The 18227-nt window shown below is 43.0% G+C and overlaps 1 protein-coding gene across 1 annotated transcript; it reads right to left on the reverse strand.

Moving 5' to 3' along the window:
- Positions 1-1257: 1257 nt before the first annotated feature.
- On the reverse strand, positions 1258-17005 carry MMD (monocyte to macrophage differentiation associated). Its single transcript, XM_082066964.1, has 7 exons — positions 16743-17005; positions 10786-10867; positions 6276-6436; positions 5923-5997; positions 5443-5544; positions 4571-4640; positions 1258-3463 (listed from the first exon to the last, which is right to left on the reverse strand). Exons 1-7 carry the CDS (start codon positions 16769-16771, stop codon positions 3263-3265), a joined length of 720 nt encoding a protein of 239 aa, XP_081923090.1. The 5' UTR covers positions 16772-17005; the 3' UTR covers positions 1258-3262.
- Between the last annotated feature and the right edge of the window lie 1222 nt (positions 17006-18227).

Consider the following 18227-nt stretch of genomic DNA (forward strand, 5'->3'; position numbering starts at 1 on the left):
TGGGGAAAAGGCTTAGTCAAGCACGTGATGCAGCTGTGACGGCTCAGCCTGCAGGGACAGCGTGGGGCCACGTACACCCGACCTAAATAATCGTATAGGTGACTCAAAGAGGTTTCCAAACCAGCGGCAGAGTCCTGAGCGTCAGATTAAAGAATACAAAGAAACTGCGCACTCCTTAAATGAATGCCCATCAGATAACTGAATTATTTTTTAGTGCACACAATATTGTGCTAGAAAAATATGACCTGAAATTATACGGTATTCAAAGTACCTGTTGCATCCTTGACATCCTCTGGAAAGATCCATCAACAAAATTAAAACATGTTATCACTTCAGTTACACTTGGTGTACCTGTTGCGCTTCTAAAACCTGGAAGCACTGAAAATACAGAAGCAAGTGCTTTAAAAATATTTGCTTCAGAAATCCCATCCCTGCTACTGCAACAACCATTACTAGCAAAAGCACTGCTGTCCTCGTGGCCAGCAGGGTGACCATGAGCCAGCACTGGGCCCTTGTGGCCAGGAAGGCCAATGGCATCCTGGGGAGGGTTAGAAGGGGGTGGTCAGTAGGGGCAGGAGAACCTCCCTGACCTGGAATATTGTGTCCAGTTGTGGCCCCTCAGTTCCAGCAGGACAGGGAACTGCTGGAGAGAGTCCAGCGCAGGGCAACAAAGATGCTGAAGGGAGTGGAGCATCTCCCGTGTGAGGAAAGGCTGAGGGAGCTGGGGCTCTGGAGCTGGACAAGAGGAGACTGAGGGGTGACTCATTAATGCTTACAGATATCTAAAGGGTGAGTGTCAGGAGGATGGAGCCAGGCTCTTCTCGGTGACAACCAATGATAGGAAAAGGGGTAATGGGTTCAAATTGGAACACCAGAGGTTCCACTTAAATTTGAGAAGAAACTTCTTCATGGTGAGGGTGGCAGAGCCTGGCCCAGGCTGCCCAGGGGGGTTGTGGAGTCTCCTTCTGTGCAGACATTCCAACCCGCCTGGACACCTTCCTGTGTAACCTCATCTGGGTGTTCCTGCTCCATGGGGGGATTGCACTGGATGAGCTTTCGACGTCCCTTCCAATCCCTGACATTCTGGGATTCTGTTATTCCTGGGAGGAACCAGCCCCAGAGCTGCAAATAGAGAGAGGGGAAACAAAAAGGCTAATTGACATACTTGTTTTTCCAGACACAAACACATTTTTAGTTCAGCTTTCCTGCAGAAGGGCTGGAGGGGAAAGAAAACCCAACCACCAAGAACACAACAGCTTCCAAATTGCACAAAATGTTTATTGTTAGGTCTAGTACATTCAATATCATATCGACTAGAATACAGTAATTCAAAAGAGTTTTGGCGAATTGAAATTTTTTAAAAACCATTTCAAACACTCCAAAAAGCAATGCCATGAAAAATTAACTTAAAATTAAAACATAGTCAAGCAATAGTTTCACTTTTGACTACAGAAAACCTTTTCTATGTATTTTAGTGGTTTTAACAGTACTGCATTTAAACAAAAGATATGAACTCACAAAAAGTGGAAAATATTAAAATAGACACAATGTTAAAAAACTGAGGCATCCAGATGTGTGAGACTGTTGTAAAGAACGACCCGTCCAGCTGTTCCCTTTGGGGCAGTTCACAGCTGCTGCAGTGGTGCCATTTCTCCCATCACTTCACACCACACAGCAATTCTTCCTCAACGCCTTGAATTTAAAGTTTGTCCCTCTTGTAAATTCTGTAGACAAACGTATATATTCTAAAATACGCAAACCGCTGCCAAATCTAGGTGCAATATTAAACGGTACCTTGAAAAACCTCCCTATCTTGGTACTTATTGTCTGCAGACAGGCAATATCCAGAACAAAATCTGAAAAAGGCAACACGTTTCGGTTTTGTTTTTAAATACTGACATGAAAAACTGAGTAAATTAGAAAAAGGATAAAGTCAATCTTAATATAAGACATTCGTTATATAGTGGGAGAATTACAATGATTGGACAAACAGTGTTACAATGACTCTTCTACATCTGGTCATTTAACGCACGTGTTCTACAGTCACCACTTGCTACCACGTTTGGGTTTATCAAGAAAATAAAGACCAGTTTCACTGTGTCAGGCCCCAGAGCGACGGGTTCTTCAAGCTCCCTGGAACGCTGCGCTCGGGAGGAACCAGCGACCAACGCAGCCGGAAATCGCTCTGACCAGGATTTCCCAACAGAACCGGCCCAGCGAGAGCTGGTGGGAACTGGTTCTGTCGGCTGATTTAAATCCCTTTGAGAATCCAAGCTGGAATATAACAGCACCAATATCCATGTACATACCCTGGAGAAGCGGCTGATGGGTTTGGGTACCGGCTGCCCAGCTCCCATCATCCTGCCCACCTCCCATCATCCTGCAACCCGGGATAAATCAGCTTTTCCCCAGCTGTTGCACCAACTAAACTGGGAATATTGAGGAGAAACTCACGTTAACTATTTCTTTTAAAGCACTTCATTCCAATCAAAGACAAATCAAGGTGCTGTTTTAAGTGGTACTAGAGATGAGCAGAATGCTATCACGTTAAAACTCAGCAGAATCACATTTAGGTTTTAGTCAGTAAAAGTGGTTATTACAATTACACTGTAATACAACCTTTGAAGAGGTACAATGTTTGCTTGTCAGTACAGTATGTGGAATGTAACCATTTCTTGCAAGATTTTGCAACAGGAGTAACTGCATAGATGACAGTTGCGTGTTTTCAGTTCAATAAATGTACTCTTAAAGTTTACAAAAAACACCAAAGTCTTATAGAAAAGTCACATTACACCAAGATAATGGGTGGTAAAAGTAGATTATTTGCGACTCATGTTTAATAAACGGCTAGTGGAAAGGTGATAGAAACCAATTTCAACCCAAGAGTTACATTTTCACTATTGCACTGACTTCACCATTTGGATCACTAATTTAGAAAAATTCACGTAGTTAAAAATTGTAAAATTAACCTAGAATACAAAATTTGTTTGTAAACATCAGGTCGCCAGTTCTACCAACATGGAATGGACTCTCGGTACTGCAGTACAGTATCTTGGTTATTTACAGCACTTGCCATACGACGGGCAGTTGCGGACACACACATCAGTTCACAGTAACCATGTTCAGAGAACTACCAAAGTCAGTGCAGGGTTTGTTTTTGTGCAATTTTCCGATTTCCCCGAATTCCTTAAGTCAAATAATACTGTTACAGAGGCCAAGTGCAGATTATCTTTTATATAATCTATATATCTCACTATATATCTCACAAGTGACGGATTATGTCTGCAGGACTCCTGTACAGGTACTTCCAGATGGCGTAGTAATGCACGGCGGCCGCGGTGGCCACGAAGAGGTGCCAGATGGCGTGGGCGAAGGGGATGACGCCGTCGCTCTTGAAGAAAACCACCCCCAGACAGTAGATCAGGCCGCCCCAGGCCACCTCCTGAAGTCCGTCCGTGTTGCTCTGCCAAATCATAAGGGAAGATCAGGGTTGGGGTGTAAAGCAGGGAAAGGGTGTTACACACAAAGCCCTTTCCGTCGCAACTCAGAACATCCTGGATATGACAGATGGACAAGTGACAATCCCTATATATTTATATAACACCTTGTGAAATAGGTAATAATATATTTATATGTCTCAACAGCACTATGGAAGTGATGGCTCAAGAATTTCTCGTGTTTTGCTTCATGCTCATGAACGGAGGAGACAAACGCAGAGGAAAACAAACCAAACCAAACCGCATCACTGTGTGTAAGTGTGAGTTTAATGCTGCAAGCTGGAGGAAGCGCCCAGCAAGGGGTTGGTACATTCACCCAGCAAGGGGTTGGTACATTCACCCAGCAAGGGGTTGGTACATTCCCATCCAACAGTCAAGTGCTGTAACTGGCATCACCTTGTACAGGCGGCAGATTTGTATTGGCAGCAGAGAGGGTTATTCAAAGTTATTTCAAATGCCTAAGTATAAATAAATGTCATAGGTTTGAGGTGGACAAGATAGAGCAGGATGCTTTATAGATGCACCAAGAAACCTTTTTTTTAAGAAAAAAAGTGCCAAGTGCTGAGAGATCAAGTGCACCAGTTTAATACAGTTCAACTACTCATCAACTTTTCAATTTTCCCCTGCTTCACTGATAAAAGAAACCTCTAGTAAGAGACAAAATCTTCTAGCTTTGTTGCCCCTAGGTAATTTTGGAAGAGGCAAGAGTCAATTTACTTCCCCCATCTAGGTCCAGACCACAGAATCAATCAATTCAATTTTCCAGACAGCTCTAACATACACCAGAACAAAGGACAACATGTTATCAGGAGTCCATTCCACTTTCCTAAATAAAAAGCTTCTTTCGCAAAATGTAGATGTCCCAGATTCAACAAAAACAAGGTAGCATTTTATTGAATATAAACTATAAACCCAAGATATAACCGACTATATATGGTTCTTCTGCAGAGAATATTTAAAATTATGGTGGACTAAAATTAACATCTTTGCAGAAGAAAGAACATTGCACTGGAACTTAGGCTCGTTCTAAAAGGGGAGTTTGTGTTTGTAATGTTAATAGTCACATTCCTTACCATGGATGTCACCACCAGAGCAGGAGAAAATCCCATTGCTAAATAGAAAAAGAGCTCAACAATCTTATACCTAAAAAGGAACAATTTGAGTCATTTAAGGTGTACAAGAGAATGAACATTTCTTTCAACAGTAAATATTTTAAATTTCATGTTAGCATGGGTCCATTAAACTATTCAAAAAGCTCTCTATGCAGATAGACAACTAATGTTTTACAACAAAAATAAAGGTAGCATTTATCTTTGCACGCCACAGTTGCAAGCAATACCTTCTGTAAACACTGCCTAGATGCCTTCGTTTGTATTAAGTACTAGTGAGAATAAAACACTGAGACAAGTTGTATTTTCTTATCTGACAAGAACCCCAATAGCTCATCTCCAAAATAAAACACACTGGAGATAAGTAATGAAAACAGACTCAAGAATTCAGACCTGGAACTCAAGGGCTCACATGTCACAACAAAAACAAGAAGGCAGCAGGAGTCAACACACATCAGTATAGAGAACCAATTTAATGTTGCAGTTTAATCTATACACGACGCTACAATTAAATTAGGGCAAAAGAGCCATCATTTCAACTGGCTTCTTACCTTACCCACTTTCACCCCTACTTGCTTGCAGCAAAAGTTAAAGCTTTTTAAACTTTTCCCTCTTCCTTATGAAAAGACAATAAAATAGCCTAAAGACACGTTATGACAGCATGAATACAATCACCTTCTGACAAGATGTAAGTTTGTGTCATTCTCATCACATATTCCCACTGTTTCAAAGCTCTTATTTCAACGTGTGAAAGGCTGGATAGGAACACTCAGAATGCAAGAAAGCCCCCACCTTTTAATTTCAGTTTGAAGTCAAATGCAAATAATAATTCTTACTTTTCGTGGTAGAGAAATACATAAATGGTTCCTCCAGCCGCCATCAGCCAGATGAACCAACGCATGTGAGATGCCAGAGGTCCCAGCTCACGCAGATTTAACCTGGTGGTACAAAGGTTTCACAAGACAAAAGCGCTCAGTGAATGGACCGTACTGCCACAACAGTAGCGGGGCTTGATAAAATACATTTTCAGAGCTATAACTTAGGCATGATGGGGGAAAAGATGCTTGGATGCTTTGCACTGATGTGAGGGAAGAATAAACTGGTGTATATGGAATATAAATAAACTACTTTCTGCTGTTTTCTATTATCGCTTTCTGCTCAGCAAATCCCAGGAGGTTACATTATGTTGCGCTGCACAGTGCAGAATGTGGTCAATTGCCTCTGAGAAGATACCTGCAGGTTTTGGAAAGCTGCAATGATAAAATGTTTACATGGAAAAAAGCTCTGATTCTGAAGCTGCGTTTCAGATTTCTTACCATGGTGCATACGATGCCGCAATAAAGACATAGATCATCATTCTGTCACACATGTGAAAGCAATGCTCCATTGTCCTAGTGAGAGAGAACAAGTCACCAAGTCAGATTTTGGAAAGATGACCTCAGTTTCCTACACACTTTGGACTAAAAGCCACCGGGGACTAGAAAAAAACCAACATATTTTCCCTGCAGAAAGGCTCGCTATTTGTTCCAACAGAGTCAAAGGTGGTTTTTGATGATTCGGTACCATGTACCACTCCAGCCTTCCACATGTTTTTGACCAGTTGAGAAACACAATAGGAAAACATCACAGAACATTGAAATAAAATCTCATACAAGAGCTATAGTGATACCTTAGGTGACTTTTTTTCCACGAAACTATATGAAATACTGTGGAGACAATGAAGAGCGCGCAGAGCCCCATGCCGTACATCCACGCCGTTATCTTCTCCCATCGATCGTCAGAGAGCCGGTGGAGAAGGGCACTGCCCACGATGGCGGGAACAATGAGGAGCTACAAAACAAAAGGCCATTGTTAAGTCCTTAAGCAACAGGAGGGCAGGTAAACACTCTGTACACCATGTAAGAGCAGAGGTTCTGATTGAGACCATTTGATAGGAAGAGAGATCTCTTTGGAAACTAGATTAAGGTATTACCCAGAAAAACTCGCCTTTCTTACACAGATATCCCAGCTGTTTACTAGTCTTAAGCTATGATGTGCAATGCTCAGATGGGCCAATGGAATCTGATGTCAATCACTTTCTCCAGTAATTATTGTATATAAAGTAATATGGTTAAAACAAATAAGCAATTTTCTTATCACCTCTTTCTTTGCACCTTCAGAATGAAGAATACAGCTACAAATGAGTGCGTGGATTAAGAAGACCTGAATTAATCTCTTTTCTGCCTTGTCCTGGCTCTGAAGAACAGTTCTACTTCTCACAGGGAACAGCACTATATTAACTTGAGAAGGATTTATTGTTTTTTCTAAGTATTCTATTTGGAAACACTTTCCCTCTGTGCCTGATACGCATCATGGGAACAGTTAGACTAAACAAGAGATGTTTTATTACTCTTTTTCTGACCAAAAATAGCTAGATGAAGGACAAAATCCAGAAATGATAGCCTGCTGTTCCAAGCCAACTGGATAAAAGTTCTTTAGATACTAATGCCATGGCAGATAACATACAACACAACGGACTTCATTATATCATCCATCTTACGAAAGAAATATAACACTTTAGTCAACAAAAGGAGGCAGATTTTCCCATGTTCATTTTAAAAAATGTCTAGCTCAACAACTGCATTTTAATCTTTGGAATGGAGAAGAAATCAATCAGTCCTTTCAAAGGAGGGGTATTTACCAAAACAGTAGACAAAGAATCAGAACTAATAGAATGAGTGTGATTGTGCCGTGTCATTTTATAGCAAGGACAGAGCACTTCCAAGGAGCCAGCCTTCCTATTTAAAAAACTACCTTCAAGCCACAAAAAACTTTGCTTATTTCCTCATGAAGTGCAACTCTTCCAAATAAATATCCTCAAACGCAGCAACTTAAGGTACTGTGAACAAACCGAGAAGCGTGACACTCCGATTTAGTGATTTAGCAAGTATTAATGACGGCACTAAAAATTACAAATGGGGTTTGTAGAGAGATTTACAGAAGAGGAAAGCAGGCAACAGCTTCACCAAGTTTTCTAAAGAAATGCCGGAACAAATTGAGAGCATGAAGCTACAAACTCCTTTGCAATAAGGAGGAAGACAAAGGATTAAAATGTGTTTATTTACAGCTATAGGCAGGAATCTTGAAGAGGAGAACACCACAAGCCCCGCTTTACAGCCACTGCAAAACACCATAAGGGACAAAGAAAGATGCTGTGACCCCAGGCACACTGCAGGGAATCCCACTCTGGTTCCTAGCAAAGGATCTGGGATCTCCCATCTATCTGGAGTTGCTTAGGATCCTGGTACATTGGTATTTTATCTGTAGAAAACCCTTCCCATAGGTTGGTTTAAAAATCCGCTTCTGTGTATAACGTTCATGCCAAATTAAGTTGTTTTCTTTGCACACCAGGCGACGCAGGTCACGTAGTCAGCAACAACAACCTTTGATGCACGAGCCGCCGCAGCCAAGCACGGCCTTATTGTCGTGAGCTCACAGAGAGGGAAGCACAAGCAGCATAAAAACGGTCCCTACGCTTCCTCTGTGGAAAGGAAGACAATGGAAAAAGCAACAAAGCTGCCAAAAGGACACGTGGCAGTTAGAAGGAACACGAAGGCCCGTGTCCCTGCTCCGCGGCTCTGTCCTGGCACAGGGACACAAGCAGGTGCAGCGATGGGCTCCAGCTCGGGCTGCGCCGCACACAGAGCGGAGAAAGCGCCAGTGTCGGTCAGGTAGAATGGAAACGTTTTCATCCTAAGAGCCCTTCTGAAATTTTGATGACCCCTTCTTCCATGCTCAAATGGCCTGGTAAATGCTCCGAGCCTCATTGGTAAAATATTTATACTTCTTTTTTCCATGCGCCGCACAACCCAAGTCTGGAATAGAGAGACTGTAACTTATTTTAGGAATAGTTCCTCCTTTTAAGGCAGTTGGAAGAAACTTTTAGAGGAGGAGAAAGCAAACCATGCCTAAATTCTGAGGTTTTAATGCAACAGAGCATCTCTTTTCTCTGATTAACTTTATGTACACCAGAAAGTTTCACGATGCTACAATCTCTACCTCTGCCTTATATTTAGCTCACCTTACAACTCAAATTCTCGTGCCTCCTGCTTTTCTCATGCACTGTTTCATTCCTGTTCTAAACACAGACAGTCTTTTCTGTCACTGTACTTAACGGCTCAGCTGCTCTTCCTGTCTCCCAGCGCCTAAACTCAATACCATTTAAAGCTAAAAAGATCAAGACATAGCCTTGCTCGTTAGAAATTTGAAGATATCTTACTATGCTGCCCAAAGTTGGCTTTCAGGTATTGTAACAAAACATTGTGTGGGGGACTCTGTAACCCCATTTATTGTTTTGGTGGTGTTTGGTTTATTTATTTACTTTCCCATCTGCCTAAGCAGACTACTGTGTATTTTTAAGTCAAAAACCAGATAGGATATCTACAATACAGCCATGCTTGTAAAACACAAGCTGAATACTTTCTGAATTATGAATAAAGCTTTGAAAAAAAAAATATGGAGAACCATTGCTAAACTCTGCTTTGTAGAAATCAGATAAATGTCTAACTGAAAAGTCAGACTGTAATCCAGCAGTAAAGACTCAACCACTTGACCTTCTATCATTTTAGTACAACATAAGGTGTAACATAAAGGAAAAGCAAGAATCCCCCCCAGCTTTTTCTGTATAATCCACCGTGCTTTCCCACAATGGATTCCTATTCCAAGGTTTTTAATTCTGATCAAAAGTTATTTATTATATATAGTTTCAATTAAGGAGTGACAATCCCTCTATTACACTACACTTTATCTTCTTCCACAATGTATGTTAACATTGGATATTCCCAAGTTGTTAGCAGTTCATGGTAGGTTTTAGCACATAGCTCAGAAATAAGTAGCTTCATCAGCAAACAGCAACATACCAGAAAATACTGATAAACACCTTGGCCGGAACCCACAGCTGACAGGCAGCAATGCCACACGCCTGTTTTCAAGCAGACGAAGGCCAGAATTGCTAAGGAGTACGGCAACTTCTGCCAGATATTTTGAAATCTGACTTCGTGGCCAGAGTAAACAGGATTTGTACAAGGATTATGAGATAAACTACATATTTGTGCTAACTAACAGTTGCTTCATTCTCTAGACAAATAAGCACTTATTTACCTAATGGTGTATATGAGACCCCAGCTTAAAAACACATCCCTTCAGCTTTTCTATATGGAAACCACAGTGATTCTGGTTTTACCAGCAACATTGAGCTGTGCGCTGGGTATTTATAAAACAGACAAGAAGGATTTTGAAGAACAGAGCTCTTTCCAGAACTGAAGGGTTCTGTGCACCACCTTGATCACTTGTACCTGGAGCTCACTCAGACACACTGGAGATAAGAGACTGAGGACAAAGTCAAACATACTTCAGATGTTTGGAGTTAAACAAGGGGCTGAGGAGAGGCACAGGCTGCTTTTATAAGAGGGCAAATGCTATCTTAAAAAAACAACAAACACATTTTTAAGTCCTTTTCAAAGTGCCAGACAGCAAATTAAACTTCCCAATTATTAAAAAAAAAAAAAAGACTGCTTTACTTATTTTGCATATACTGTATATTCAAATCTAGTACGGATCTGTACACTACAGAAGGAAGGACAGACTGGGAGTTTTAGTAGGGCTGTCTGCATTATTAGTGCCTCTTTCAAAATAGCAGATTTCTCAAAGAATTAATCCACAGATACTCAGTATCAGAACCAAGCTATTCCTGCTCTTCTAGCTAATACCCACAGTCTTATGAAGCCTTCCACTTCTAACATGAATAAATCTTTCATATACACCCACTATATGATTTGCACAATACCATATGAGCACAGTACTGGGAAACTGCCTTGAAGACTAACTAGTACAGCACTATATCTATTTTACCATAGCCATCTTTTGACTGGGAGAGAGGAAAAGCATCGAAGACATGTAACTCACTCGGGTGAAAAGGAATCTGGAGATCCTAGAGATTCAGAACAGGGACTAGTGATTACCAGCCACCTAATTAACATTACATTTTCTGGGCTGTGATAGCTGAAGCTTATATAAGAAAACCAGAGAGGCTGTAAATAGGAATATATTCAGACAAAGATAAACATTTTGCCAGCCAAATGCACAAACATTTACCAAAACACCTCTTTTTTTTTAAAAAAAAAAAAAGGAAATGTACTTACTGCATGTGTGTAACAGTTTGCAGCATGTTCATAACAAGTGGGTTTGTAGCGGCTGTTCGCTGGCGCTGGGTGGTTCATGAACCTGTTGAATAATAAAGAGGTATTTTAAGGAAAGTTAATAAACAATCTCTTTAAAGTGCCACAAAGGAATACATCCAACCTAGTAGTGTTAAAAACTATAAGTACAGATAGGTTAAAAGTAACTGTTACTTAAATTGCAAGTTCTCCCAGACAAGTTCTCTTAACAGAAATACATGTTCAATAAATTCCCGTGACTGCCTGTGCCAGTGGACGGTTATCTTTTTATCCACACCTTGTATACAGAAGTCAGATCTGCTCTTTTCCAACGGCTTGGTCAGGTGAAGAATGAAATATTTCCTATTTAAATTACATAATATGGACTCAAATTGTTCTTGAATTATAGACTTGATCATAGCTGCCCAGGGTTACTCTTAAGTTCTTGAAACTACAGCAATAGTTCAGTTCTATAACACCTCAGAATAAACCAATTTGGACATTGACTTTTCAGTTCCTACTGCAAGTAATATTTGTGTTTGGAGCACTAGATGGTTCGATTTTTCTCTGAGGCTAGTCCAACCTTCTGTCTGTAACTATGAGCAAAGCTACAGAGGGATGAAGGAGACCCCAATGGTTAACCCCAAAGAGGAAAGATTTCAACAGGCTTACAAAAACAGACATTCCACCTTTTTCTCTAAGAATTTTCAAACATGACCTCAGAAACAAACAATCACAGCAAACACGGTCCATGCAAGTCAAACCAAATATGGTGAAACTTCAGAAGATTTTGGAAGAACTTGCCAATACAAATGTTGCATTTAACTAGTCTAAGAAACCCAAACACTTGAGTTGTTTCTGTGAAGTTACACAATTTAAGTCTGTGTATACAAACTGCTAAAAGACAGCGCACATCTATATGCAACCAGTCAAATCAAAGTTATGAACTACTCCAGGTGTGGTTCCGTGTATGTTACACCAGCACGCAAAAATTATTCTCTTTCACTAATAAATTCCGTTTTCCTCCAGACTGTTATAAAATTATGCACTGATAATTAGTCATGCATCCAACAAGCCAGGAGCAGCTTCACAACCAATACAGAGCACGTCTGTATGTTCAGAACTGAGAGCAGCTTTGTTAGCTGGGTTTATATAAGGCACCTGTATATAAGCCTACACACCCCCCACGGGTGAAGACAAAACCAGACCTAATTTTATGACACCCATAAAATACTGGCCTATCTCAAACCAGGGAAAAACAACCAAGAAAAACCCCAACCAGAACCTTACCGTTTGATTAAGCAGTTCAGGTTTCTGGCATGGAAGACACTTTCTTCAGAAACTACTCACTAAATCAGACAAGCAAACCATTTTTTGTTAACAGCATGGATAGAATTAGTGTCATGATCTCTCCCCAAATTGTGGCAATTTCAAAAACCAATTTCAACTAATATAAAGCATACGAAAAAGGTAAATTTCATTCACAGATGTCATGTATAAAAGGTTGCTAGCAAATGAATTATACATGGGAGTTAATATATTGTTTAAAAATCATAGTTCTTTTATCAGTGACAAATGACACCTTGCTCATCTCCACAAGGACAACGACATCGTAGTCATGTACACAGGCTCACAGAACGCTTGGAACGTTATTCTGTCGCCCAGTCTGTACAGCTGCTAGAGACCATCTCAGCATCCTCTCCAGATGGAACGTTCAGTTACTCAGTTCTGCTTCCAAGTTAGGAAAACATTTAAAAATAAAAGCATCTGTTGGCTCAGCTGGGTGACCAGGGTTAGACTGTCCTTGCTCAACTCCATCAATTCAGCGTCACGCGAAACCTTTCACTGATGACATCTAGAATATGATTACATTTCCCCAAAGGCCATGGTGGTACCTTGGAAGTCTCACAAGAAGTAGGCAATAAAAAAAACCCAAAACACACCCCAAACTAAAGAACTCAAAGGAATAAGTTTATACACAGTATTAGCTCTATAATTTCCGTTGTTCCAAATTTCAATGTAAGACATTACCATCATCTAAAAATCTATAAACAGTTGAAGGTAGCTTGCTAATGGGACTGTCTGTGATCCATTAGAGGATTACTTTTATTTATTTTTCCATTTTCACTTATATTTATTTAGTAGAAAATACACTGGATCTTTCTAAAGCAGCCACAACAGAACATGGCATAATGTTAGATTTTAAACAGAATTATGAACACACACTTCAGAAAAGTCCATTTATTATTGGGGCTGCTTATTCTCACTAATTTAAAGACTCTGTTACTAGCAGCAAGAGAGAACATAAAGACATTAACAAAGCCATCCTTCCTGTTATCTACACAAGAGTTGGGGTTTTTTCCCCTTAGTTCATGCCTGCACAGGAATGATGCAAATATTCACCCGGGTGGTAACTTCGGGCTGGCAAAACAACAAGCATTGCGTTTCAGACAACTTCAAGCTTACAAAACATCTCAAACTTCTTTTTTCTCTAAGAAATGCTTCAATTCTGATTATTTAATTTAAAACAACAACAAAATGTTTAGTAACGTGGCTGGTGAACAGAAAGCTTCGGTTATTTCCCTTTCCCTTTTTATAATACTATTCACAAGCGTTATCAGGAAGAACTTCAGAGGAAGGATCATTTCAAAAGCGGCTGAATAGCGCAGTAATTCCAACCAATGCTTCCCTTGAGTTTGTTTAATTTTCAGTTTAACAGTTCATGTTTAACGCCTTAAGAAACAGACCTGAAGTTTGAAAACAGCTGCTTCGGGATCCTGCGCTGAAGTATTCAGCAAAACCAGGAGAAATTGTTTTGACACACGGTTAAAACAGTCATAAACTCCCATAGTTACATATATGTATACACACACACACACATATATATGTATGACATTGCACTATAAAGGCAAAAGAATCTGGTTGCAGACTTATTGACAGTCTAGAGGCAAAAACTGTTCTGTTCTTTCTTAAAGATAAATAAATAAATGAACCCACACCACCAGCACCAACAAATGCCTTTTGTTTTCTGCCACGTGAGTTCTGCCACACAGGGACATTGTTTTCCCTCCTATCTGCGGGTCAAGTTCGTCTCTTCTAAAAGAGATAACTGTGTGAAATATAATCTCACTTTCCTGAAAGTGGAAACTCCATATACAGAGAGTTACAAAAAGATGGACAAAATATGAATCGTACACTGCTTTGAAATTGGGTCCATCTTTCTGAAACACCCTGTACCGCATTCAGAGGCTGTTTACTCTGAAGTAAATGCTCTTTATAATACAACTAGTAAGGTTATTATCAATCACACGACAGTCTGATAAGGTCCCACTGAACAGGAACTACCATTTACAGGAAACATCTTTAAGTGAAACCTTCCGATTCTCTAACAAATCTCTAACATGCTCTTTAATAGTGAAAGACGAGTCATTTCGTGAGGGGATCTGCAGCATTATCTCACAAGAACGTATAAATACTTCTCCATTTAAGATACTGACAATCCATGATCTATAATATATTAACTCCTTCAATATCAGAATGTGAAGTCTCTGAAATTAACAGACTAACACCCACTTGCAAGCAGAATGCTTTTGCACCAAACTGAGCTAGCAGTTCATTTTCACAATTTAAACACGTTCTTAAAGCTCAGGAATTACTTGAGGCCGAGGAAGTCCAAGCTTCATAATCTCACAGCAGGCAAACAACCTTTGGTGAGCACATTCCCAATCTAAGCAGAAAAGGGGTGTTGAGAAATGACAATTTAAAACCAGAGAGAAGAAACTCTTACCCCTCCCTTTGTACTAATTGAACTTTGATCTTGAAACATTTCAAATATTTAAAATTTTAAACATATAGATTAATCCATTCTTTGTGAGAGACCTCTGATCTCAAGTTCCCATTCATTGCCAAGGAGTAGATGCTGTATGTTTCACAGTGACTCCAGAATTAAGAGATCATAGTATTTGGGAGAGAAAGGAGGAGAAAAATCTGTGGGTTCTTCATGCTTTGTCTCTGCATGCAAACCCAACTTAGAAAAATAAACTATAAAATCCCAAATCGATTCCACCTATCTGTGTGCCATTTGTCTGGTATCACAGTGAGCTTATACCCCAACCTGCAGCGGAGAAAAGCACTTTTCAAATCTTGCCTTAGTCTTGATTCCCATCTACTGAATTAATTATTCCTTTAAGCATGAAGTAAAACGTCAGTACAAACAGCAAGCACTGACAATAGATTCAAAGATCTGGCCTTCTTTAGTCTTTTCAGGAAGTGCATTTCCTTTATTCAGCTCAAAAGGCCTCATACTTCCTTTTACCAGCTTAAAAACACATCACCCCCTTTGCATCTTCTTTTTTTCTTGTGCTTTCCAGCAGCAGGAGAGACCATTTAGACCTAGTAAGCCACAATAATGGTATATGAGAAACTGCAACAAGGTGAGGATAACTCCACAAAACCAGCAGCAGCACACATTAAATGGGGTTATATATTCAGATACTGAAGCCATTTTATTGTGATCTATGCTCTTTGTTTTCAACAGGAAAAACAATACCACAACAATCACGAGCAGGTCAAAATAAAACAGCACTACATTTCCATGATGACCATTTAGGCAAGATTTTGAAGAGAAACAAATAGGTTTATAAAAAGCCTGCCTTCTTTGACCAAATTAGCAGATACTTCTTTATTAATTCAGTCCATTGAGTTCAAAATAGAGCCATATACCTCTAGACTAGGAACCTTCCTTCCTGGATTAGAAAATATCTTCTTGTGGTTTGTAACTGTTCACATAACCTTTACTATTGCTGAACAACTGAGTCACAGAAATAATTCAGATCTGAAGCAGACCACTTATTCGGAAATATCAGTGAAATCACAGGCTGTGTAAAGGTTGACGTACCTACAGCACGACCCTAAACATAAAATTAAATCTGCAATACTCCAAGAATCCACTAACAAGTGTGGTATCATGTATAGATTAGGTGATGGAAAAAAAGCATCTGTGCATCCCACTGACCTCCCAAAAGATGCCTCAACCTTCTGGCAAGCATGAAAGGTCAAATTTTAAGTGAGGAGCAGGGGGGAACAGAAGTCACGGCCCATCACCTGAGCTTGGGGCCAGGTTACCAGCCAGCGCACCAGCCGAGGTGTGGGCTGCTACACAAACCAGGGCTGACCACATTCATATTTTTCTCTTTTTCAATTTTATGTCCCCTTTAGTACTTAGACTTTGGTTTCTTGGTCAAGTAGGTGAAAGGAGAGCGGGGCAGCCCCACAGCAGTGTGCCTGCTGAGGGAAACCATGGCAGAAACTGGTCTTATCTGGGAGACAAGACCCTCACTCAACAGTTACTGGCCTTGCCCGGCACTTGGAGCAGTGAAGTACTTGAAACCCACACTGACACGTTTACCAAGAACCTCGACCGCACCGTCCACCCCCCGTGAATACGAGCAGCATCTTCAACCCGCCCTGAGAGCCACCCGAACAAAGAGCCCGGCGCGGCGGGGCCGCGCACAGCCAGCGCGGCCGGGGCAGCGGCGGGCCCGCCCGGCCCTGCAGCCACAGGTCGGGAGGCGCGGCCGGGGCCGGGGGAGGCAGCGCGGCCGGATGCGCGAACCTTCACCCATTTAAACGGGGGGGAAAAGAAAGAAAATAAATAAATCAAAGACACGCAGAGCTCCCCTCACAACCCGGCCGCATGGCTTTGCTCCCCCCGCCCGGCACCGGCGATGGCGACCGGCGCCTCAGCAGCGGGGAACGAGGAGATCTCAGATACCCGCATCCCAGCCCAGCCCGACCCCGAGCTCGGCCGCCGTCGTCCCAGCCCCAGCGCGCCCGCACCGCAGCGAGGGGAGCGCGGAGCGGGGAGGGAGGTCCCATCCCTCCAGGGGGCCGCGGGCGGCGAAGAAAATGGGGATCCTCGCCGGGGGAGGGGGCGACCTCACCTCCTGAACCTCTCCTGGAGCCGCCGCATGGGTCCGGGCCGCCCGCCCCGGCCGGGCTGCGGGCGGGGGGTCGGGACGGGAGGCTGCGGACGGCTCCTGAGGCGGCGAGGGCCGGAGTCCGGGCCCTCATTGGCGTGCGAGCCGCCGCGGCGCGGAGCGACGGCCGCCGCCGTCCGTCGGTGAGGCGCGGGAGCCGGGCGGGCGGTTGCGGGCGGCCGCTTTAACCGGCTTCTCGGCGGCTCTCAGCCCGCCCGGCCCGCGCGTCCCTCCGCCCCTGCCCGCCCCCAGCGGCCGGGCCCGCCCCCGCCGCGGCAATGGCGGGAGGGAGCGGAGGATGGCGGCGGGGAGGCGGCCTGGCGGTGCGGAGCCCCTGGGCGAGGGGAGACGGCGGCCGCTGGCCGAGGCCGGTTCCGCGCGGCCACGTCTACCCCGGGAGCTGGGGGCTCGGGGTGGAAGCGCCGGGCGGGGTCCGCAGCCTGGCTGAGCTGGGCTTGCAGAAGAACACCAGGGGCAGCAGCGATGTCGGGGCCGAGGGGGCTCCCCGAGGGCCGGGGCTGCACCTCCAGCTCTGCCCGGAGCCCCGGGAGGGGCGGCCGCGGTTTAACAGTGCCAGGACGTGGTGGTTGAGTTGCCATCATCTCAACACATTCCCCCCAATAAGCAGATAGCCGAGGACGTGGCGGTTTCAACACGCTTGATATTTATCCTGTAGAAGCTGAAAGAGCCCTCTGCAAGGGACATGGCGCAGGCTGAGTGAGGCTGCAACCCGGGGGTGCCCTCACCTCTGGGCCCCTGCGCAGGGACCCTGCCCAGCGTGGCCCAGGACAGCACCGCACCACGCTCCGGCAAAGCCAGGGCTCGAAGCTGCACGTGGAACAATTTAGTTGGCTCTAAATCAAGGTCACAGTGGCTAGACTGCTCGTGATAACCTGGCGAGCTGTCTTCCTCTTTCCCGCAGCCCTAAGCCATAACCTTATCTACTCAAACCAAACTTTTGCAAGCAGGGGTTATTTTACATGAGTGAAGAGATTGTCAGGCATGCTTCCATAAGATGAATGTGGTGTTGCCTTGTATAGCACGAATCAGTCATGAATTAAGTTCTATTAAAGTGTCTGTCTTCTAATCTAAGATATTGTTTACAATGGGATTTCAAATGGTTCCAGCCCTCAACAAAAGTGATTAGCATAGGTACGCCAAAGCAAACCACTGGTTTAGACAAATAAACTATACCCGGCATCAACATCTTTTTACGGTAGGACTGAGATCTGCTGGCTGCTGCCGCTGTGGTTTTTAAGTCACCTCCCCAGCTGAACAGGCAACCACCTCCACCACAGGCAGCAGAAGGAAGCGTGAGCACCACGACTTGGCTGGCAGGGAGGCTAAATCAGACTTTTCACAGCTCTCAGTCCCTTTTACGAACTCTTCCTCCATGCCAGGAGGAGAGCAAACAACTAGGTGGTAACAGCTTTGTAAATTGCCATGGCA

The sequence above is a fragment of the Streptopelia decaocto genome (assembly GCF_964273445.1).
Source record: "Streptopelia decaocto genome assembly, chromosome: 16".
Taxonomy (NCBI): Eukaryota; Metazoa; Chordata; class Aves; order Columbiformes; family Columbidae; genus Streptopelia; species Streptopelia decaocto.

Bases quoted from the DNA above. Each gene is read 5' to 3' on its own strand.
- MMD (XM_082066964.1), bottom strand. From the start codon at position 16,771: ATGCGGCGGCTCCAGGAGAGGTTCAGGAG. The intron at 10,868-16,742 runs GTGAGGTCGCCC...ATTATTCAACAG, and splicing joins CTCCAGGAGAGGTTCAGGAG to GTTCATGAACCACCCAGCGC. The intron at 3,464-4,570 runs GTAAGGAATGTG...ATGATTTGGCAG, and splicing joins CTCTGGTGGTGACATCCATG to AGCAACACGGACGGACTTCA.